A 22,474-nucleotide genomic window follows, 5' to 3' on the forward strand; every position below is an offset into this window, starting at 1 on the left:
GGTAAAACGGCCTTGTCCGTATCGATCTCCCGCCGGGATAGTAATTCCTCGCCCATGGCCCTAACAAAATATTAGCACAAGACGGCGATGCGATGCGATGCGATGCGATATTTCACAAGCATACGCCCGTTTCCTTCTCGCACTGCCGCCGCTGAAAAAGCCAGAACTCCATTACTCCCGCAGAATAACTCGACTCCTCGCGCCTTTCCGCTCCTGCGGCTTGTCTCGCCCGCGCGTCCATCCCAACGCGCTTCGTCGCCCTCGATCCTTTTGAAGTTTCGCAGAGCCCTTCTCTATAATAGAACATTTAAAAATTACACATTTGCCCTCCTTTTTATCCGCTTCGCGGACCTGCACTGTATATGGAAATTCGAAGCTGCAGCGGGGGAATCCGATATCGTCGCTTCGGCATGCGCTGCAGCTGCGCTCGATCTCGCGTCCACGAAGAAACGTCCGCTGCCAAATTAAAATCTTCGGAGAGCCAGCCTCTGTGTTTTCCAAGCGCGCACAAAGCTCAAAGGCGCAAAAAGGCGAGCGGGCAAAATTCACGAGGGGGAAACGCGGAGATAGAGGAGAAAAGACAAACGAGGAACGGGCTGGATGTTGGGCGCTCGAGCTTTTACATCTTTCGTAATTGCCCGGCCCGCGTCTCGCCGCATTACCGCGCCGCGCGTGTAAAAACGCCGGGGAGAGTACATCGATAGCGGATAGGCTCGGGGCCGCGAGTGCACGATAATGGACGCTAGCCTGAGAGCGGAGGAGCTGCTCGAGCCGCTCGGTGTTTCGCGCGCCGAGCTAAGGGCCAATTGTTAGACGCCAATCTTGCGCGCAGGTGTATCGCCCGCGAGGATCGAGGAGGCGAATCAAAGGGGACGCGGAGCCGATAAGAGCGAGCAGGGGGATGATGGCGGATTTAGATCGGTTGCTGAAATAGATTAGAAGACGGCCGGGAGATGTTAATCTTTATCGCTGCGACTAGTCCTGCGGAAGAAACAACTTCACGCTCGGCCGGCGGAATGAGAAGCGGACAAGTCGAGTGAATTTTTCTGATAATTTTCATGCGCAACAATAAATCGCGGAGATATGAAGATTCCGATAACGCCCGAGCTGCAGACGCGGATAGATTGCACGGGGCCGCAAGAAAATATGCAAGAAGCGCGAGCGGGAAAGGCGCGAAGCCCGCCGAGAGAAAAGACAAATGTGGATGGGAACGAGGTAAGAAGCTTTCGAAAGAACGCGGAAAATGAGAATGAATGCCAAAGAGCGCAAAAAAGAAGCGGCGAAACAAAGGAAGACAAAAGGAAAGGCGATAAGACACTTGCCCTCTTCAGCTCCTCTCGCTTCTTCCTCGCGAGCCCCGGGAATTATAGAAATGCTTTTAATTTCTCTTTGCTTAGCGGAGTATCAACGTGCCGAAAATGCTCAGAGCCGTACAAATTTGAATGTTAATCGAGCTGAAGGCCCTCGAGGCTGAAAGAGTTTCCATGTCCGAGGCTGGAATCGATTAATCGGAGAGCGCCGAATTCTGAAAAGTCGAAAGACCAGCTCGGAAAATTGCATATCAGAGAGCATCCAGAGTGCGTCCGCGTGGAGCACTCTGAACTACGCCCTCGGCCTCGCTGGATTATTCCGGCCAACGATAACAACGGAAAGCGGGGAGAGCAGACAGCGAGCGCAGTTCCAACATCCAAATAAGCTCGAAATAAGCCAGAGGCTCGGGCGCGGGAAAAACGCTCGAGAGCCCTCTCGGCCGCGACACAAAGCGCGCGCTCGCCGGGCAAAAAAAGTCGCAGTGGCGCTCGACCCTTCTTGTCCCCCGCGACGACTAGGACGAGAGGAGGACGACTTCAAAGGCACAAAGTGCGACATTAAAAATGTTCGCCACCTTCCATCAAAAGATTATGCGGGAGCTGCGCCGAGGAGAGGATCCGAAAAGTAAACTCTCCGCGAACAAGTCCGGCGAGAGAAAGAATAAAAAGCCGAGAACGCGGTCAGCGACGAGGACGACGATGGAATGCTTGCAAAATTAAAGGGGAGAGAACGCGTTCGACGCCAACTTCTCGCGCACGACGTTTCTCAACTTTTTCGGCGAGAGGCTCTCCTCATCCATCACCACGCGCGCGACTTTCGGAAGAGTAAAAAATCCCGGAGTGTACGTAACGCGCGGCTGCGACTGCGGCGGCGAATTCTTCTCTCTTCCCTTTCTCTGCCGCCCGAGGAAAAAAGTTTCGAGAAAGGCGCCTTTTCCCTCGGAAAAGTAAGTGAGCGTGAGTTGGGAAAGGGCTGTACAGCCGAGAATCGGGGGGAGGCGCTGCCGGAGAATAAAGACGGAGAGGTTAAGTGGCTGCCGCCGCCGGATTTTCTCCCGCTGCACAGACTGCACTCGGGGACGCTTTTAATTTTTGCCGGCTTTCCTCCGAATTTTCGCGAATACTCGAATCGCCGGGATCCTCATTTCCCCGTTTCCGCGCAATAATGCGCCGCCTAGCTCTAATCCCCCGGCCGCTCGCGAGTCGCGAGAGGGAAATTTCTCAGCAAACTTTGCACTCCCGCAGATCCGTCTCTCTCTCTCTGCCTCGTTTCCGGGCCGAAAAATTCCAAGACGAAGACGGGGAGAGCGGGGAGGAGAAAAAATCCCGAGGAAAGCGCCTCGGATGTCGGAGGCGGTAATCCGGATGAGCTGCCGCGGCGCTGCAGGTCCCAGTCCAGGTTGCCGGGCGGCGGCGACGGTGGCGGCGGAGAAATCGACGGCGCGGAACGCCAGAGTCCCTAAGACGTGACGGACCGCGCGGCCGAGGGAAAAAGCTATATTCAGAGAAGGAGAGATGGTGTCGAAGAGGATCAAGTACGCGCGGGCGCACCTCACGCCGCGCAGGCACATCGCGATCCTGGCCAGGCCCATCTGGAGGCGCAGCTACCTCAGCCCCGACTCCAACTGCCTGGTAAGCGACGCGGAATGAGCGAGAGTCTCCTTGTTTTTTTTTCCGTTTTCCCCATTCTGGAAGTGGGCTCCCGATTTTCAGAGCAAAGTAAGTCGCGCTGGCAGGGATTTATTTCCGGGATACGGAGCCTCGATTTTTCCTGTTTAAACAGCGCGCACTTTGACATCGCGCGCAAATAAACAGATATCTCTCCCAGCTATCCGGGTCAAACGAATGGAAAGGCGACGGCTCAATATTCCACCAAGATATTTTCAAATTCCTCGCGATTCCCGCTGGAAGATACAGCTCGATAGCATCTAGACGGAGTCGTACTTTCAAATCGCCTTTCCAGGCCGCATTAGGCGGGGCTGCGCGCGACCTATTTAACGGGACGAAAACTTATCAAGTGCTCTGGAGAATTTGTCACTTTTTCGTCTGCGAATATCGACGCGACATTTACTTGCTCGCCGTTGGCAAATCATGGTGTACACGAGCCGAATGGACGATCCCGCGAGCTTTCAGCCAGTAATCGAATCGCCCCGGCCCGCGCAGTAAATAACGCTCTATTATACGAGCTGGTCAAACGAAGGCGGATCGAATGCGCGCGAATGTTTTTGAGCAGGCGAAGAGAGATATTCATTCGAGATTATGGCCGCCATACCTCACGCTTCGTGGCAGGCAATCAAATGCGATCGCGCGACTCGATTGCTTCTTATTCCGACGAAACAATGCCGGCCCGCAAAGTCGATACTGCGGGACATTAATTGAATTTCGAGGATTTTGTCATCGCCAGCCTCTTCAGCGGCTCTCGGGCCAAGTCTCGGCTGTTTGCTCTGGGCAATCGGCTCGCGCTTCCGCGTCCCGTTCCCGATATGGCGGCCCCGTCTGCTGCAGCCCCATCTGCGCAGCCGTTTCCCTCATTGCGCGCGAGATAGGGTGCGGGAAAAATCGGCCGAGCGCAGGTAAGCCTCGCCGCGCGACGATTCGCCTTTATTAAGCGCCGGCCGGGCGTGCGCTGGGAGGGAGTTTGAAACTGCGATTAAATTTTCCCAAATGGAATGTAATATGCAGATTTCGGAAATTCGCCCGAGTTCGTTGGCGTTATTACGAGATAGCGGGGGCGAGAGGATTTTCGAGGCTGCCGCGGCCCCGCGTACACGTCTTCCGCGATCAAGTCGCTTTCAAACTCGATTTTGTTCCGTTAATTGGGGAAATGCGATTTTGAATTGCTTGTCGAGGTGCGCCGCTTGACGTTTTCCCAATGGCTTTCAATTTAGTTCAGCCAGCTAGTTTCCGCGCGAATATTTTGCTTAAAAATCGATCTTCGGCCCGAGTTGGGCAGCGAATAATAATTCATTTCGAGCTCGCGCAGGGAAAATATTTGCGCGCGCGCGCGCGCGAGCGGGGGTCGGGCTGTTGACATTTCATTAAAAAAAAAAGAAATCAGAGCCCCGTCGTTAGATCGGCCGTTAACCCCTCGTCGAAAACTGCAATCGCACTCGAGATGCGGAGCCAGATCATCTAGCGCCCCCCCCCCCTGCGTATAGAGGGGCCGCCGTAATATCCCGGGAGGGCTGCGGAGGCCGGAGGCTTTGGTTTCGGCTGCGCGTCGCGCGCGATTATGGGCCGGGGAGCTTAACTCGTCCCAGGGCGCTCTTCGGCTCGCTCTAAGCTGTTTGAAATTCATTTCGCAGCCGCGGCCCTTCTCGGTGTGCCGCGCGGCGCTCAGGGCCCGGCCGAGCAAGCGCATCAAGATGATGGCCCAGCCCAAGAGCGTGCAGAGGAGGTTCGACAGAGCCGCCAGCCAGTCGTGAGTATATTTAGATTCCAAAGGCCCCCACGGGTATCCGTGTCAAGTGGCTCCGGTTCGCTCGAATTATTCTTGGTTTCGGGGGGGGGGGAGAAAAATTGGCCCCATCGATGAGGAAGAACTTCCGGCAGGCGCCGCGCGCGCTGTTTACCGATCCTCGAGCATCCCTATCTCTCAACCGGACCACTTGACACCGAGCCCCTCCCCGGCGGCGCTATCTGTAGCCCGTGTAGTGTAAAATTGCCTCTGCTTTCTCTTCCCCCTCGACGCGGCTCCTCCTTGGCTGCACACAGGCGGCTGTCGCTGCAATATCCGCGAGCGCATCGGGGGAGCCTGCTGCTGGAGACGAGGAACCGGCTCTTTGATCTGGCCCTGCCGAAAAAAAGGTTACTGTACCCACACACACACACACACACATGCCTCCTTTTCCGCTCTCCACCTCTTGAATCGGCAAATTTACTTTAGCGCGCCGAAAGGATAGCTTCTCTCCCTCCCTCGGCAGCTCGAAATTTTTCGTCGGGCGGCGTTAACGGCCTCGCCTCATTCGCCGAGCCGGAACGAAATGCGGTTCGCTGAGAGGTACAGCATAGCAGCGCCGGCGTTGTTGTTATCGCGAGCGAGCGATGCTCGGAAATAACTTTTTATTCGGCCGGAGCAGCGGGGGGAAAATTGAGTGGAAAAGGCCGGCCGAAGAGCGGCTGCCCGCGCGTCGGCGGGGCTCATTTTTCCGAAAACAAAAGCCGAGCCGCGAAAGCACACACGGCGAGTCTAATTTTCAGTGAGTGACAGGCGAGTAATCGAAAAGCCGTCCGTCCCCCTTTGTTATTCCTCGGCGCTCTTGCCGCGTAAAATCGACATCTCCGCAGCCTGGCGATGACGCTCGCGCGCGCGCGCGCGCGCTGCCCATTTCCGGCCTCGGACGCCTTTGTGCGGCTCACTTAGACGGATAATCAGATTATTTACATCTGTCCGGGTGTGCGCGCCTGATACGCCAGGCGACAGGCCGTATACGGGGCGCACCGGTGATGGGATACGCTCCGTCCTCTGCGCAAGCCGATACTTACTAGTGTATAGCGTGCCGGCGACGCTGCTGATATACGCGCTCGATTCGGTCATTCGCCTGCGAGGAGTGGCGCAAAGAAGACTCAGAGTCGGCAAACAAAGTCGATCGACGTCATTAAGCGCGAAAACGAGTTACGCGATGCAAAAAGGGGGGAAAGCCATTATTTCCTAACGACAGAGCCGCCGGCGAAAAAAGAGCAAGCGCGCGCGGGGGGAAACAATGGCTCCGCGGTAGGCAGGGACGGTGAATTATTATCGAGTAGTCTCGCAACAAATGAATTATTGCGTTCGTTAGCATTGTAGGCGTTTGATTGTTGACGCGACTCGGGCGAGAGGGCGAGATTGCTTTACTCCTCTCTTCTCGTCTTTGCGGGCCGCGACGTTTCAAATCTCATACGTGTGTGCTCGCGCCGCTGCTGTCTCTCCGTTTTCTGAAGCCGTTTAATTTATGTGCCTGCGCTGCTCCTCCTTTGCTTCATCCTCTACTCCACTCTCGCCCGCTTCCCCTCTGTCTTTTCGGCGGGTCTAGCGCAACTCTGCCGGCACTACATCTCGGCGGCGTTTTGTCGTTTAATTTATGTGCGCGGCTCGCCCCGTCTCTCTCTCTCCCCCGCGCTTGTTACGCGCCTTGCGCGCCACGGCTTCCAATTTATGCGGAGCTGGCGAAAGGGCTGCGCGAAGAGACAGACACGCCGTCATTGAAAACAACGCGCGACGGGGCTTGAATCAATATCGCAAATTGGAGTCTGTTTTTCATTTTCGAGCAGCCTCGTGATTGCGGCCCTCTGCGCGGGGATTTGAAAACGGGGCGAGGAGAGGCTCGATGTGGCGTCGATAAGGTGTTTGACAAGTTTCGTTTCACTTCCTTGCTCGTCATATTTCTTCTCGTTTACATCCGCGGAAGCGCATGCATTTTTCAGCGGCGAGATTCCAATGAAAGTTGCTCACCTCAAAGGGATGCATCTTTTACGTCCTATGAATTTCTAAGCCAGCGGCAGCTTCATAATCTCTGACGTGTCGCGCGAGGCGGGCGGCAACATTCCGCGAAAATATAGAGATTTCCAGCAACCGACGCGTCCATCCGAAATCGGAACTCGGTGTCCCGCAGCCAGGAGCGGCGAAGAACTCGTCAAGCAAATTACATCGCAATCGTGCAGCCGCAGAGAGGAAGAGAGCGGGCGCTGGCCATAAGCATTAACGTCTGGCATCCATTTCTCTCTCCTCGGCCCTCATTGTCCCACGCGCGGCAGAGTGTAGGCGGAGAGGCGACTTATTCGGGCGCAAAGCCGGCGAAATTAAACGTGACGAGGGCGGAAGCCGCGTCTCTGCGTGCTTTGCATGTACACACGCGCACATGCTAAGACAGCCCGCTCGCCGCCTCAAAGCGCGATTCCCTTGTCTTCCCCCGACATCGACTTTGTTCCCTCTGATATGCTAACACGGGGCCTCGGGCTCGCTTTCTTCGGCTCCCTCTTTCATCTCTTTCGCGCGCCTTTATCTCTATCAAAGTGTTTTTCGAAACGCTTCCGCCGCGCGTCCCTCGCGGGAGCACAAAGAGCCGATGTTGACGCCGATTCTACTTCACTTTCCAGCGGCAAAGAGAGGGGGGGGGGAGGGTAGCTTTGTGCTCCGAGTTTCTTCCATTGGATCAGCCGCTTTTATGATTGGGAAATTAGATCGAAAGTAACGCGATAATACACGACGTCTCCCTCTGTGCCGAAGCATCGTTAGCTCGCATAACGACGACATCGATCCACCGCTGCGGCCCTCTCGTTCTCGAGCGACTGCGGCAAGAACCGGGCAGTCGAATCGACAATCGGAGCGGCGTACCCAATTAAACTTCGGACCGCGAAACATGTCCGAAGAGCGATGCCCGCAGCTCGAAACTCGCGGCGCGTACGCGCGTACGCGCAAACACGAGAGAGCGTCGGAATGCGTCGCGCAGCGCAATTTCAGCGGGAGCTGCATAATGCACGAACGCGTCGATGTCTTTGACGACTGTCGCCGATGGGAGGAATGAATTTCCGCCCCGCTTTTTCTCCGAAGAAAGGCCGATCTGCCTGCCGCTCGCTCCTTGCTTTTATGACGCGCAGCTGCGGAAAGTGCACCGCTTATACATCGAATGTGCAGAGCAGGCCAGAGAATGGAGTGAATAGACGCGCGACTCCAATAGATGCACTCCGTCGCGGGGCTGTCCTCGTTCCCCCTGCCGTGATAATTTGAAGGCGCGAGACTTTTCGATTCGAGCGAACCTATATTTTTGCAAATTATATTTTTGTAATCTCATGTTCTGACTGCTTGCATTGCTTGCCGGTGCTGCTGGATGGACCGACGTGGAGCAGCGCGCTGATGCACGCCCGGAGGCTGGCGCGGAACCGCGCGACCCTGGCCAACATAAACAGTCTGCTGCAGGGCGTGCGCAAGTCGAGATATCAGAAGTATCGAATTATCTGCGAGGCGCTGCAACGGCGCGCCGCCGCCAGGGAGTAAGTTTGCCGTGAAAGCCCTTTGGAGAATTCGGGCCTCCTGTCGCGCTTCTCGCCCCCGAGACTGACCGCCGAATTCTCCTCGCCTATTGCGCATTTCTCTGCGATCGATTCTTTTTTTCTCTTTTTCTTCTTCTCTGTTTTCGAGAGCGTAAACATCGCCAGCGATTTATCAAGCGTAAACTGCGCTGGGCAAATGGGCTAAGAGTCGCTGCAGCACCGATGCGCCAGCGAGCCGTTTCAATTTCATCGAGTTTAGCTCGATCAAACGGCTAAACTCCATTAAAATTATCTTGCTCATGTATCGCAAGAGGATTGCGACCGAACGGATCAGCAGCTCATTCGATTTCCCACGCGCTGTCTCTCGCTTTTATCTCTCCCCTATACTAGTATATATAGACTTGCCGCACTACATTTTTATTTCACGAATACAGCTCGCGTTGCGCTTCGCAATAAAATGTTAAAATTTTTCGATTTTATTGGCATTGACACGATACAAAGAAGAAGCTCTCTCAATTAAACAGCATTTCGCGGCGGGCTTCTCAGAATCGCGCACGGCCATTCTTTTCACCGACCCGCACTCGAAATTCCGGTCGGAAAAAAGTAATTTCAAAGTTCAAAGTTTAGAGCATTAATCGTAGCTGGCCCGTCCGCGCTCGATGTGCGAGTTACGCCCTCCCTCTCGTCGCTGCACTGTGTACAGCAGAGTGCGACAGTGTACCTTTCATTCTGCGAGTCTCTTTGTGCCGGCAAATTTGACTATCGCTTGCTTTCCGCTTATTCCGCGCGCGGGAGCCGGGCTTTCTTTGTTTCTCTTCCTCCTTTCCGCGTCTCCTTTTCCTAAGTGTGTTTCCTCTTTTACCCTCTCCCTTCGGCCCGAATTTGTCCTTTTGTCCAGCCCGAGCGTGGGAGGCGGGAGTGTGTGCGTCAGCGCACTCGGCCCCAAGTCTTCCTCGCGCACTCTTCCACTACACAGTTAATCTGCCTCTTTCTCTCGCTCACCGTATTTCCGCCTATTTGTCCCAGTCTCCACCTCTATCGCTATCAATGCTCTCGCCCTCTCTCTCTCTCTCTCCATCTCTCTCCTCGGTCTGCCCGTTTCATTGTGTCCTTTCTGTCTCGGCCTCATTCAGGCGCGTTTTCTCGCTCGCTCCGGCGTCCCCGCTCTTCCTTCAAGCTGGCTTATCGATTTTCCGATCGCTTCGCAAATGGACGATTGGATGCACTGTGTTTTCTGATTCTCTCCTCGCTTTTATTTTCCATTCTTCTTTCTTCTCATAATGCACCTTTCTTCGAGCAGTGCCTCCCTTCTCTCTGCGTGCGTCAATTTTTTGCCCTCCTCGACGCTCCTCTCCGTTTCTTGCCTTCCGCTGCTCACCTTTTCCCCTTTCACCGCCTCTCCCCGAGGCTCTTTTTTATTGTTACATTCCGACAACGCGCGTTTCGCTGCGTACTCTTGCGAAATTGCTCGCGTAAGAGTCGGAAATAATTTGGGGCTTTTTTCCGCTCGATAGATTTTTCTTTATCGCTCGGATCTTCAAATGTGATATACCTCGCTGGCTTACGGGGCGAAAATATTGCTCCGATCTAGTTTGACTCGAATATTTTTGCATGCGACGAACGAATGGCTCTAATTGCCGAGGGGACGATTGAAACAAAACAGCCCGTACCTGTTTCCGCAATTGGCGAAAGCGATCCACCTCGAGCGCGAGTCGTCGTCATCCCCCGAATCCTCGGGATGTTTTAACGCGGTGGCAGCGAACTCCGGTCGATCCTCCGAATAGCGAAGCGGATCATCGTCATAATCCCCCATCCCAGTTCCCGGCAGGCCCCCTCTCTTTTCGCCTCGAACAATGCAACGTAATTTATCATTAAAATGCGCGCCAGCCGCGCCGGGTATTCGCGCGTCGACCAGAAATATTGATACGGTAATTGAAACGTAATGTAAACTTAAATAATGCCGCCGGGCCTGGGCGCATCATAAATTCGCGCATCGAATTTGCCCCCGCAATATGCCGCCGTCGCGCTTTAGCCGGGCTGATTCAATTTTGCAGCTTCATCAACTACTTTTTTAATTTCCCGGAAATTCGAATCTCGTTCAGCCGGGCTACGGGCGTCGAGGCTCATTCGGGAAGAATAGGCGGCGCCTGTCTCGTCTTCGGAAGCAGCGACACTTTGCCGCCGAGCCAGATGCGTGCGCGACCTGCATAAACTACGCGTACGCAGACGCGAAATCGGCTCCGCGCGGCTGCCTGAATATCCAATGGCACCGCTACTTACGCGCGAGTGCAGCTACGGAGGGCCGCTGTTATCCGTCGCGCGGAAGCGAGAAGCGATCGGGAGCTCGGAGCTCGGGGATGTGTACCGAGGGTGAGCGGGAGCGCCGAGGCTCGCGGGATTAAAGCCATCGAGTCGAGAGGATTTGAAGGCCCGCATTTTAATGCAGTTTAATTAGTTGCCGATCGCGCAGCTGCGAGAAAACTACTCCGCGGGGGGATTTGCGCCGATTTCTAACGCCGCGAGTTTACACACCGAGAGAACTGTATATTAAAATTGACTGCATATGTAGGAAAAATTACTATATTTTATAGTAGTAACGGCAGGTCATACTCGCTCCACGACGATTTTTACTTGTATTAAAATTTGTTACGCCTTTACTAGAAATTACTACATTATATAGTAAACATTATTTTAAGAATTTCTCCGTGTGCCAGAATTTGAGGTTATAAAGCTGATTTTTATGCAGTAATCAGAGACCAAAATCTATAATTTTTTGTTTATCTGCTATTATTAAGTGATCATAAATCTTATTTATTGATTTTGGTCAATTTATTATTGATATTATAAATTTAGTACATAAGAGTAGTGTTTGGGTAAGTGGTCAGCGCGCTCGACTCCCATTCCAGAGGTGTCCAGGTTCGATTCCCGTCGCCGCAGAAAAATTTCTTTCACTTAACAACATTAAATATCAATAATAATAATCATATTTGAATAAGCGCCTGAAATTGCCCAGCAAAAAAAAAAATTAAATTTCATTTCAGTATAGAAATTACTATCCGTCCGTTACTATATATAATATAGTAATTTTTCCTTCATATGTAGTAAATTTTAATATCTAGTTTTCTCAGTGCATGGACGTGTAATGACGCAGTCGTTGGATCGGATCTCCCGTGCGCACCGTAACTCGTTTATGGCCGACTATAGGTTAAACACAAGTGCGCTCGCGGAGTTTTGCCAACAGTCGAACAGGTTTCCTCGGCTTATACGTGCACGGCGCTTTTGAAGAGTATCATTCGGCTTGAATTTTCTTTCGGACCGCGTAAAAAATAACGGCATTCGCATCGATGGAGCGAAAAACAGAGAGCTCGAGGTCGCTGAAAGCTCCTCCGAGCAGTGGCTAAAGCAGCCGGTATAAGACGCTTCCCTGATCGCAGTAGTCCGACTAAATATTTCACGATCCACTCGCTTCCGCGAACTTTCTCCGGCTGCAAACGCCGGATAATGGATCTTTCAGCCGCAACACTTTGTCGAGCGCGCGCGCAAGTTTTAAAGCTTCGGAATATTCCGCCGCTCTGCGGAGTCATCCAATTTGAAGGAGGCCGAGACACGAGCAAGTTAGGTTGCGCTCGGTTCCGTAAGCTGGTTATCGCGGCGACAGTCGAAGAGAGTCGAATGTTTCTTTTGAAAAAAAAAAAAAAAAAAAAAATGTAAAACCGCACAATGGGATCGAGCTATGGAGTATGGAGATAGAAAAGAGCGAACATCGCCCCTGGCGAGCGATATACGCTTTCATAACGGGCCGCAGGCACGCGAGCCGTATACCAGCCATGAGCGGCGCTACGCACATGGAATATCCGCGTCCGAAGCCGCAGGCGCCTAAATTATTGCATTACGTCCCGGCGTTGTAATAATAAAAGTAGATACCGGCGCAGCATTAATGGATCTTACTGACCGCTTGATTCACTCGCGGGAGTGGCGACCGACCGCGAGCCGTTTTTGCCTCCTGCCGAATGCAGCCTATACGCGCCGGATAATTTTGATTTGATTTTGAGGCCGACCGTATTCTCTGATGTACGCGAATTCCGGACTTTGCGCGCAACTCGAAGAATACGGCACTCAGCGAAGCAAAGTTCATATTTTCGCGCTCGCGAAAGGAAAGGAAAATTGCCGCTCCTTACGTATTACGCTCGGGGTCGAAACTTGCGAGAAACATGCGTGAAATTGCCCGCCGAAGTTTCTCTTTCTCCGAACGAGTGACGCGGCTTATGAAATCGCGACGGAACAGCGGCGGCAACAAGATTATAATATGGGGACATCGGCGAGCTGAGAACGGCGGGCGATTTAAAAGTTTCACGCTCGAATTAGGGAGAAGATTAGAAGAAAATTGCGCAGAGCCCTGAGCAAGCCCGGGGATTGGGAGAAGCACAATAGAGCGCTGGAGAGGCTGGCCGCGCCTAAGCGCCGGCCCCCGAAACCGCCTCGGCCGACCGTACGTACAGCTGCTCCACTGCGCGCAGCTATTTCACTTCTCAACGCTTTCGTTACTTTTCCTGCTCTGCAGTCGCAGCGCGGCAGGAGGAGAGCCAAGCAGCGGCCGGCCTTCGATCCCCAGCGACTGGAGCTGCTGGCCCAGCCGTCCCGAAAGCAGCCGAGTCGCGCTCGGGACCCGTTCCAGGTGGCGCGCTCGGCCCTCGTCGGAGCGTTCAGCGAGCACGTGCTGGAGCTGGCCCAGCGCGACAACCCGAGGCCCGTGCCCCGGTACCGCGAGCCCGGACAGGTCCTTCCGCGAGCCCTCAGAGCGCACGGTGAGTTGCGTCGCTGCAATTTTACGAGTGGCTGACTTTCGCGCGTTCGCGCCTACTTCTGTGAGTCGGAGCAGCGGAGCGCGAGCTAGTTTACATTATTGCGAACTTAATTCAGTTTCGACTGGGTATTGCTATTCTTCGAAAAAACAGACGCTCCAGCGACATTGCCTTATTTTCCCGGGATTTTGCGCGGCTTATTCATATGAAATAAGGATTGCGCGTAAAAATTGCATCGCCTGCTTTTCTCGTTTACTATACATAGCCTGGCACTCTTGATGCCTTAAACCAGACATTTACGGCATGCTTCGCGAGCTGAATATTTTCATATAAGCTGGGAACTTTTAAATTATGACAGCGCGTATACACGCTTGTACACGTTTTTCGTTATCACACTCGCCTTCAACGTCTTGGCTTGTTTTCCAAAGACAAAACGAAACGTTCAGCTGTGTCTATAACGTCTATAATTTTCTCGTACCAGCTCCTACGGCTTTTTAAAAGCACACACCCGGCAGAGTTCTCTTCCTTGCCTTTTTATCCCAGCAGATTACCGAGCCGAATTAGCAAAATAAGAAGCTTTAATCGAGGAGCTCGTATTTTCCTCGAGGATTGTTTAGGCGACGAGGCGCTGCGATGTTTTTAATATACCGAGAGTGGCTGGAAGTTTGCAGTTTAAAGTTTCGACGCTTTCGCAGGAGAAAGTCTGTTTTAGCTACCTTCTTCGCTCGTCTTGGCCGCAGCTCTTCCTCTCTCTCTTGTCCCTATACTCCTTTTTCCATTGTTTTGCCGTGAATACCAATTAAGCACTTTTTAATCTTTGAGCTCATTACGACTTGCTATTCTCCTCTGCGTATCTCCGTATCTCCAAAGAGTCTGATGACTAGGAATTCGGGCTCTAATGAAAAATTTAACCAAGCGAAATAATTCGATCTTTCATTATCTTTATTGGCGATCGGAAATCTGCTTTCCATAATTAAATTATTTAAATGCAAAGTGTGTTAGAGGGCTTTTCATTAACCGAAAATTGATCGGATTTTAATGGCACGGGCTTCATTTCCCTTGCCGGAATGTGCTCTCCGAGTTTATTGAGAAAAAATGCCTTCGGTTTGATACTTTTTTCATAAGCAGTGCTGTTGAAGGAGCTCAGCTGAAAGTCGCGTCAGCTTATGAATCTCATGAGTTACGCCGACAGCTCGACGCCTCGAAAATAAACAAGCTCGTTGAAAAGTTATCGTTGCCGGGATCGATGAATCAAATTTTCGGTGCGAACTTTAATCAGAAGAAGTGCACCCAGGGGCAGCGGGATTCGCTCGCTCCTTGTACACGTTAGGAGCGAGAGGCTCGAGCTACATGGAAATCCTCCCGCGGGAGCGTCGAGGCTCGAAACAGCCATTCGAGATGCGCGCTCTAAAAAATAATCGGACGAGTAATGACTTTGGAAAGTTCGGGACTCGGAAAAGTGACCGAGATTGCGCAAGAACTTTCCGAAGGCCGTTTTTGCTCGAACGGAATGATAACTTGTCGTTCCTCGCGCGTCCTCGCGAATCACGCGAGAGGCCGCAGCCAGCACGCGAAAGAACTTTTTAACCTACTTATATATATATATATATATATATATATATATATATATATATATATATATATATATATATATATATATATCGCTGCATCCCGTTCACAGCGAGCGAGCGGATTCTCGAGCTGGCCAAGCCCGCCGTACGACCGCCCGGACTGCAGACCGACCTCAAAGAAGATGCCTTCAGTGTGCCGCCGCTGGCCCTCAAAGCAAAGTGCAGACCACGAATAAAGATCCTCGCGCGGCCGAAAACTCGCGGCCGCCGCGCTAAGGCTTGAGGATTTTCCCGGGGCCACCGTCGTACATCAGCATTAGGGAGAGAGAGAGAGAGAGCAGAGACGTCTTGCCGGCTGAGTTATGCACAAAAACGCTATTCATTTCAGTGATCTGGTGATTCTGTACTTCCGTTCCCCTATTAAATAGTTTACGTGGAAAATTTTATCTCGAGCAGTTATACATCGGTGTTGATTTATCGAAATGACTGCGACGGAATTTCTCACTCGCGTCAATTTATCCAACTCTCGGAATTTCAATCAGTGCTCCTGTGGCCAGCGGCGCTTCATTCGAAAAACGCACGAATTATGCGGAATCAGCCTTGATTAAAAGGTAGTAATGCCCCCGCCACAGCTCCGTTTTTTCGTTGCCGGCAAACACTCGTTAAAAACTTTGTATCGCGAAATTTTTGCCGGCATAAAGCGAGTGCGAAGCTCGAGTGAATTAAGCCGGATGTATATCAAGGTTGAATAAATAGTCGAGTGCGAAAAAAGCCGGCGCATTCGTGCCAATTAGCCGGACGCTCTGCAGCACAGGTTCGAAATCGGAAAAAATCCAGGCCCCGTCCTCCCTTTATCGGGTTTCGGGCTGCCAAGAGAGTCGAAGAAGGAGGAGGGAAAAAAAGGAAGACAGGAACGGACGGACGGGCTTGCCGGAAGAAAGTTGTGCGCGCGAGCGAGCTCCGATAGCGGCTCTCCCGCGGCTCTCCCGCGGCTCTCTGACCCAATAACGAAAAACCACTTAAAAACTTTTATCAGCATCGCAGCTCGTCAACGTAATAATACACCGCGGGCCGAGTTGGCAGCATCCCCGCATAGTATCGACAGGCCGCGCACGCGCCGTAATGCGCGACAATAAAGTGCTTTGTTTTGAAAAATTCCTCCGGCGAGCCGTAAACAGCCCATTAATTTTCCGCAATCTTTGATCAATGCAAAGCGCACCGCTCGCTCGAAATAACAAACTCATTGAAAGTAAAGCATCCGCCGCGGCGGGCGACGCCGGGTATCGCAAGAAAACACGCGCGGCTCGCAAATCACCGCTTGTTGTTGGCCGCGCGGCTAATAAACCTGAGAGAGAGAGAGAGAGAGAGAGAGAGAGAGAGAGCGCTTCGCGTCATGTGCAGCTTATTTGCGAGCGCGAGACGGACGCGGCCGCTTCTTCCGCCCGTCTTTTGGAAGTCGGCCAGCCGAACGGCGCGTGGATTTTAGTGCGCCGCGGCGGCGATATAAAGCGCGAGGTGTTTTCGAATAAAGGCGAGTGTTTATCGCGGCTCCTGCTCGTCCGACCAAGTTGCGCGCGGCTCGAGGGGGGCAATTGGGCGTCGGAGCTCTCGCAGTCGCACGCGGCATAGCTAACTCGGCGCGGCTCCGCAATCGCATGCAGGTCTCGTGTAGCGCCGGCAATGAATGTTCGACACGTAGCCCCCGAGTCCGCGAACATCATCATAGTTGGCTAACAAGCGTTATTCTCGGAAAGCGCGCGAGCTTGTGCAGCTGCTCCTACGCATTGATTAACCCGCTTCGAAAAAGAATTACCCCCGACAGCCGGGCGCGAATTATTTTTAACGGGCAGTGAATAACAGTGACATTTTCCCGCTCAATAACCCAAAAGTCATTGGGGCGCGCGCGCATCATTTAAAATTCAAATTCGGCGCGCGCCGGCGAGCGATAGCGCTCGCGTTTTCCGTTAAAAAACACGGCGCGTCGCGGCCTATCCCGTCGCCGAATAATAATGGACCGCTGTGTATACAACAAAAGAGAGCGAGCGGGCGAGCGTTACGCAGTTGAATTTTTCACCGGTGTAACAGCAGTCAACACGCGGCCCGGAAAGAGAGCGAGTACCGTGAATTTTTATCGAGCCGAGTGAAATACGCTCGACAACGCTTCAAGGGCGTTTTTCACGCCGATTGCTTGAATAAATTTCAAAAAGGCCAGAGCGCCCCCGCGTGCGTGCGACGCTCCGTTACTTCCGCGGCTTCCGCGGCCCGAAGCGCCGGCAATCAGAAAAATATCAACGCGATCGCGCGGAATGAAAGCCGCCGTCTCTCGGCGCTTCTTCTTCGGCCCGCTGATTCATCCCGATTAAGCGGACGCGCGCTTTTTGGACTCGAGCCAGGAGGACTCGCGCGAGTCTACCTCTTTTTGGCTCGTTATGCCGGCCGCGCGTTGCCCGCTTTTTCGAATTCCGCGCCCGGCGCATCGGGAAGTTTAGAGGGCCTAACGAGTGGCCGTGTGCTCGTCATTATCATACACGAGAACTTTATGGAGCGTTCGACAATCATGCCGCTTTTTGTACATATTTCGAGAATGCCGTCGCGTGCAAACGGGCTCAGAAATTTTCGAGCTGGCTCTGTGCGTTAGCGAGCTTCCATCACAACGGCGCGGGCTAATGCGGCTTTGTTTTGCCCTCTAGCGAGCTACTGCTGCGATCGCAAACGTTAATAACGCTCGCTGGCGTATTTAATGGCCCAATGACAAACGCAGTCGAGCCGATTCGAACTGCGCTTAGAAATAACGGCGTAATGAAAAACCGTCAAACGGCGCTGTTTTAATACGAGACCAGGCGAATACAGCGAGTGCGCGGATTACCCTTCGATCGAGTTCGGCAACAATGCCGGCGCATATAATACGAGAAAAATAAACTCGGCGCGGAGCCGCGCGGTAACGTCGACGCCCGATACTGATGCGAACCATCATTCAGAGCCATGCATCAATTAGTCGCGGTGCCACAAAGCCGAAGCCGTAAATGCGAACTGTATAAATCCCAGCTGGTCCACAGTGGTGCAAATATCACAGCGGAGGCAACGCGACGCTGTTTATTATTCCATCCAGTAAACATTGATCAATCAGTCCATAAAACGCGAAAAACAAAAGCGGGCGCAATCCGCGTAAACAGCCTGGCTGCAGGGCCGGCGCAATCTCGACAAGTCAGCGTGTCCCCGAGAATCGGCCTTTGGGCCATAAGTCGCGTCGGCGGCGAGCGCACGCGATCAAAGGGCAAAACCGCTGGCCCATTTCCCGCCGGCCAATAACTTTGGGGAATCCCCGGCGCGCTCGCCCCGCACTGATACTGGCCTGACGTCGCTACGCGCCAAGTTATAACCTTGGCGGCGCGCTCTGTGCGCACAGCTACAAAGGCCGTTTAATGTAGAGGCGCATGAAAATCCGCTTCATTTTGGCGCGGCCGTTGTTTGCTCGGAGTCCGACGAGCCCGGGCTACTCCGTCCTTTGGCTTGGCCCCTCTTTTGCGTACGATGAAAACGAAGCCTCAAAGAAACGCGAGCGCCGCAGCGAGACTCGTGCATGATTGACGAACGCGAATAACTCCGAGCTCGACTAATGAGAGCTTTTAATCGGGCGCAAAGGCAAACGGAATTTTTCCCTGGCTCTCCCAGCCCTTTGCAATCCGCCCGCGAATAAATCGATCATTACTGCCGGCGATCCAGGCTCGTCCGCTCGGCCAAACAAATCGATGCCCGCCCGAGCCACTCGACTCGATTGTACGAGTGCGCGCAGTTTTTCAGCGGCCGCGTGCCCGGGGAGCGCAAGCGAGGGCGGCTTTTAGGCGGAGTGTATTTTTCTGAAAAATCTCTCGCGTCGAGGGCCGCGCGTCAAAAACGAGACGGGCCGCTGTCCCCCCGATATACGTGGCCGGAATGCACCCCGAGCCATTTGTATTCCGAGCTCGCCTCCCCCGGCCCTGTCGCTTATATTCTCTTACACGACGCGCGCGCGCGCGCGCTCGCGAGCGGTGTGTATAAGCATGTGTCATCGTCGTAGGGCCGATCTGTCAATCGGCCGTCGACGCTGGCCGCCGGCGAAGAATGGCCGCTCGAGAAGACAGCGAGTGCGGGGCCGAGAGCGAGCACAATGATACTCCGTCCGTGCCCGACACGTCGAGTGTGCCGCGAAAAGCAGATCTGCTTCAATTACGTCCGACTCGAGCAACAGCTCTCGCAGCCGAGGAGTTGACAGCCGTCGCGAGTACAATGGCTTAATAAAAACGTTATTAAAGCCCCCGAGGAGAGGAGGGGCGGGAGACAGAGCTGGAAAAGGAGAGCGGAGCTTCCCCCCACGCAATGAATTCGTCGATTACGCGAGAATTCATGGCGCGCGTAAAGCGCTCCTCGGAATACCCGGCGCTCTCGCGGCGGAGTCGCGCGCCAGCAGATAAGCGCCGAGGGGCACTTCTGGGTTTATTTTCCGAAGAAATTCGATTCGATTTACGCGGATGAAACAAGCGCGCTCCCGGCGTAATAAGGGAAAAAAGCCAAGCGCCCGGAATTGCCGCTCGAGCAAACGGCTCGGAATAATAGTCCGGGATTTCCTGCCGCCGCGAGAGTGTGTACCGCGCTGATCGCGTACGCGTCTGTCGTCGCCTCGTCAACTACTCCCGTCTCCGATTGGCCCGTATTGCTCCGTTGCGCGCGGCCGGGATTTTTGAATTCAGAGCCGCAGACCGCTGACTCGGGGCTTCTCCTATGGCCGCGATTTATATTTATATGCTCCGAGCTCTCGAACGGCCGCGGCGTCTTTCTCCCCGCAGGAGATTTATCGCCGCTGCGACTTCGTTAGAATCTGCATGCCTTATTGAAATCGATGCGCTTGCCGGACTATAAAAGTCGGCCGATCATGTTGTTCCGTTCGCGGAGACAAACGGAAATTGCGAGCGTGGGTTTTGAAAATTGAAAAAGCCAGGAATGACTCGTTCTCCGAAATAATAACGTGCCTGCGGAAAACTCGACGTTCTCTGACGAAAGGCAGCAGAGACGACCGAAAGCAGTATCGTCGCTTACCACGGCGCCCTGTTTCCGGAATACTTTGAAACAAAATTTGACTCCTGGGCTCGCAAAGTTCTCGAATTCCTGGCTAAAGTTCGCCGAAATAACATCGGCATTATACGGCCGCGCACACATAACAGCCCCGAGTAGATACGACGGCCGGTAACTCGGCAACTTTGACTGGGGAGTTCATCGACGACTTTCCAGCTCGAACAACCTAGGCGGAAATTTTAATTCGCCCAAGCGACTTTCTTTCTGATCGGAAAAATCTCAATCCCTTGCGCTGTCTCGCGTATAATCGCGTGGAATCGTTCCGGCCGCGAGCTCCGTCGAAATCGAATGAAAAGGGAGCCCGGCGCGCTCTGCAAAGGCTTCCTTCCGGCCGTCCGTCCGTCCGTCCGTCCGTCCGTCCAGCGGCCCTCCGGGATCGGCTGCAGCGAGATTTTGATCAGTTTCGCGCCGAGTGGATTGGTCGCGCGAGCGAACTCGCTGCACACACGCTCCTGGTCGGTCGGATGTACCCTCTGGGACGAGGCGAGGAACGATCGGGCCGCGCCTCGATTTTCCTCCTGCAGTCTCAACTTTCAAGAGTTTCAACATTCGGTCGAGCGAACTTGGTAATTCGACGGGTAAGCGTTTCACGGCTGCCGGCGGGAAGGAAAGGATGCGCGCCGCCGGGGGGATGACGAGACTCGGCTCTAATGGGGTCGAAATCGGAATGACATAATTACAGCTGAATAATAGATACGAGTTCGACGTGACGTTATTAACGGCGACGGGGGCCTCGTTATGCGCCCCGCTCGCGCGCACTAATGGCGGCTGAGCGGCGCTATTTATTCTCTCTCCGCGAGCCTCTTCGCTTCGGTCCTCCCAACTGTACATACTTAGCTTCGAGCCGGGCCTTTTTGCAGGGAGCATGCCTCAAACGCAATAATTTATGCGGTCGTTCGTTTGAAAAATGCCGAATACTCCGGTTCGGGAAAGCTCGCAAAGCCTTTTTGGCGAAACAATGGAGCTTTCGGCCTTTCGCGGAATTCGCGAGCCGCGCGCGCTCCATACGAAAATTCCTTATGTACACGGCCAGTCATGCAGCGCGTCCGACGACGATTTATTTCGCTCTGCGCGGGCTTTTTAAATTGCAACGAGAGCCCGGCCATTACTCGGCCGCTTTTGTCGGGTAAGGAAGCCCCCGCATTTGTTATTCGGCAATTACGCTCGCGACAATACATGCAAATCTTTTTGTTGTGGGCCGCCTGCTATCGAAGCCGCCTTTGATCGAGCCGGCTCGGGGCTGATTGCGGCTATAATTTTGTTTAAATGATTATGATATTTCGCTCGCGCATTACTTATGCATTGCGCCGCCGGGAATATAATGCTAATGGAAACGAAAAAAGGAGGAGAGTCCGAAGGGGATGAAGCTTTTATGACTTAATTTAGCTTTGGCCGAACTTTTAAATGACCGCAACTTTGTTTCAGATAGTTTCTGCGCGGAAAGGAACTTTTTTCCAGGCTGGAAATAAATTTCTCCTGAGTAGATTCCATGGTTCAAGTAATTTCAAATTCCGCGCCGCTCCGCCGGAGAGGCGAGGGAGCTTGCGCCAAGACTGAGGAGGAGCCTCGCGCTCTGTGATCGACGAGACAAAGCTTTTGTGTTTAACGTTTTCGGCCGAGATTTCCGAGAGGCACATTCAAATGAGCTTGCCACTTGATATGCCGCGGAAAGTTTAATTAGTTCGGCCCGCGAACTCTTTTCAAATCGAAATTACCTTATTAAATAGGACTAGAAACAGGCGTTACTCGTATACGCAGAGCTGCGCGTGTGACCCGAAGCGCATCAAGTCTGGTTATGCTTGTTGATTCTGGGGCCGGGAGAAGCAGCCGAGGCTTTCGCCAAGGCGGAACGGAAGCCGTCGTCGGCGCGTAAGTAGTCCGCGAACTCGGGCACCCCATTGTCGCAAAGCTTCGTTCTTAGGAGCTGGAGCACGCGCGCGCGACGAGAGACAAGTTCAGCGCACATAGATTACGGCGTTGCGTTATTTTTATTCGAATGGCGTTAAATTAATAAGTAAATAGGCGAAAATGCGCGCGGCGCCATGAATGTATAAACGGAGAGGCGGGGGGACGGCCATCAAGAAGTTTATCGGAACGGCGATCTCGCTTTGAAATTTAGTTATAATATACGCAAACTGTTGCGAACTTTTTGAAAATTGGAAAGGCAACTTTCGATGAGGCGAGACCGCGGCCGCATATAGAGCGGGGATAATGCAGGTACGCTCTATAGCGCGCCGATCGAGTCGAAAATATCGCCATTCTCCGACTCGCTCGAGCCGCTAATTAGAGTTCCGAGCGTCGAAAACAAAGTCGAAAAACGGCAGAAAAAGCTCAGTCCAGCGGTCCGTCACCTCCGCGGAACCGAGACTTTCGCCTCGCTGCCCCTTCGTCTTAGTCACTCTCTCTCTCTCTCTCTCTCTCTCTCTCCAACTCTCCGCAGCTTCTGCGGCTGCCTCGCTCGCGTCCGGATATCTATAAAAATGTCGCTCGTGCTTTCGAAACTTTAAATCGCCGGGGCTATTATTCCGAGGCGCTGGCAGAGCTCGCGCGGCCTAGCGAAGAAGGAGCGCGCGGGCGCTGGCCGAAAGTTTCTCGATAAATCATCGAGTGGCGCGCGAGCTGCTGCTGCCGCCGAGGAAAGGCCAAGAGTTGCGGAACTAATAAATATTAATACCCCGGAGCTTGCAGCGAGCCGAGTGTATGGAGGAGGGCT

The 22,474-nt window shown here is 53.3% G+C and overlaps 2 protein-coding genes across 8 annotated transcripts in view; one reads left to right on the top strand and one right to left on the bottom strand.

Annotated features, from left to right (window-relative positions):
• Nucleotides 1-22,474, bottom strand: part of LOC100119616 (LHFPL tetraspan subfamily member 6 protein) — a 124,037-nt gene that overhangs the window by 56,274 nt on the left and 45,289 nt on the right. The window lies entirely within an intron of this gene.
• LOC100679689 (testicular haploid expressed gene protein-like) lies at nucleotides 1,687-15,098 on the top strand. 6 transcript variants are annotated; one of them, XM_008205538.4, is made up of 8 exons: nucleotides 1,707-2,257; nucleotides 2,556-2,942; nucleotides 4,616-4,731; nucleotides 4,965-5,117; nucleotides 8,136-8,279; nucleotides 12,645-12,768; nucleotides 12,841-13,084; nucleotides 14,763-15,098. In XM_008205538.4, the coding sequence occupies exons 2-8, from the start codon at nucleotides 2,826-2,828 to the stop codon at nucleotides 14,933-14,935; spliced, it is 1,071 nt and encodes a 356-aa protein (XP_008203760.1). In that variant the 5' UTR covers nucleotides 1,707-2,257; nucleotides 2,556-2,825; the 3' UTR covers nucleotides 14,936-15,098. The 6 variants fall into 6 exon arrangements, with proteins under 6 accessions (XP_008203762.1, XP_008203763.1, XP_008203760.1 ...); XM_008205539.3 differs by having other exon boundaries at nucleotides 1,714-2,257; nucleotides 5,025-5,117; XM_008205540.2 differs by lacking the exon at nucleotides 12,645-12,768 and having other exon boundaries at nucleotides 1,687-2,257; nucleotides 4,965-5,116; nucleotides 8,134-8,279.

This window comes from Nasonia vitripennis, chromosome 3 (assembly GCF_009193385.2).
Source record: "Nasonia vitripennis strain AsymCx chromosome 3, Nvit_psr_1.1, whole genome shotgun sequence".
Lineage (NCBI taxonomy): Eukaryota > Metazoa > Arthropoda > Insecta > Hymenoptera > Pteromalidae > Nasonia > Nasonia vitripennis.

What these genes read in the sequence shown, in the direction of transcription:
- LOC100679689 (XM_008205538.4), top strand. Translation starts at nt 2,826, where the DNA reads ATGGTGTCGAAGAGGATCAAGTACGCGCGGGCGCACCTCACGCCGCGC. An exon ending in GCCCCGACTCCAACTGCCTG is followed by an intron (nt 2,943 to 4,615) that starts GTAAGCGACGCG and finishes TTCATTTCGCAG; the next exon opens with CCGCGGCCCTTCTCGGTGTG. An exon ending in CGAAACCGCCTCGGCCGACC is followed by an intron (nt 12,769 to 12,840) that starts GTACGTACAGCT and finishes CCTGCTCTGCAG; the next exon opens with TCGCAGCGCGGCAGGAGGAG.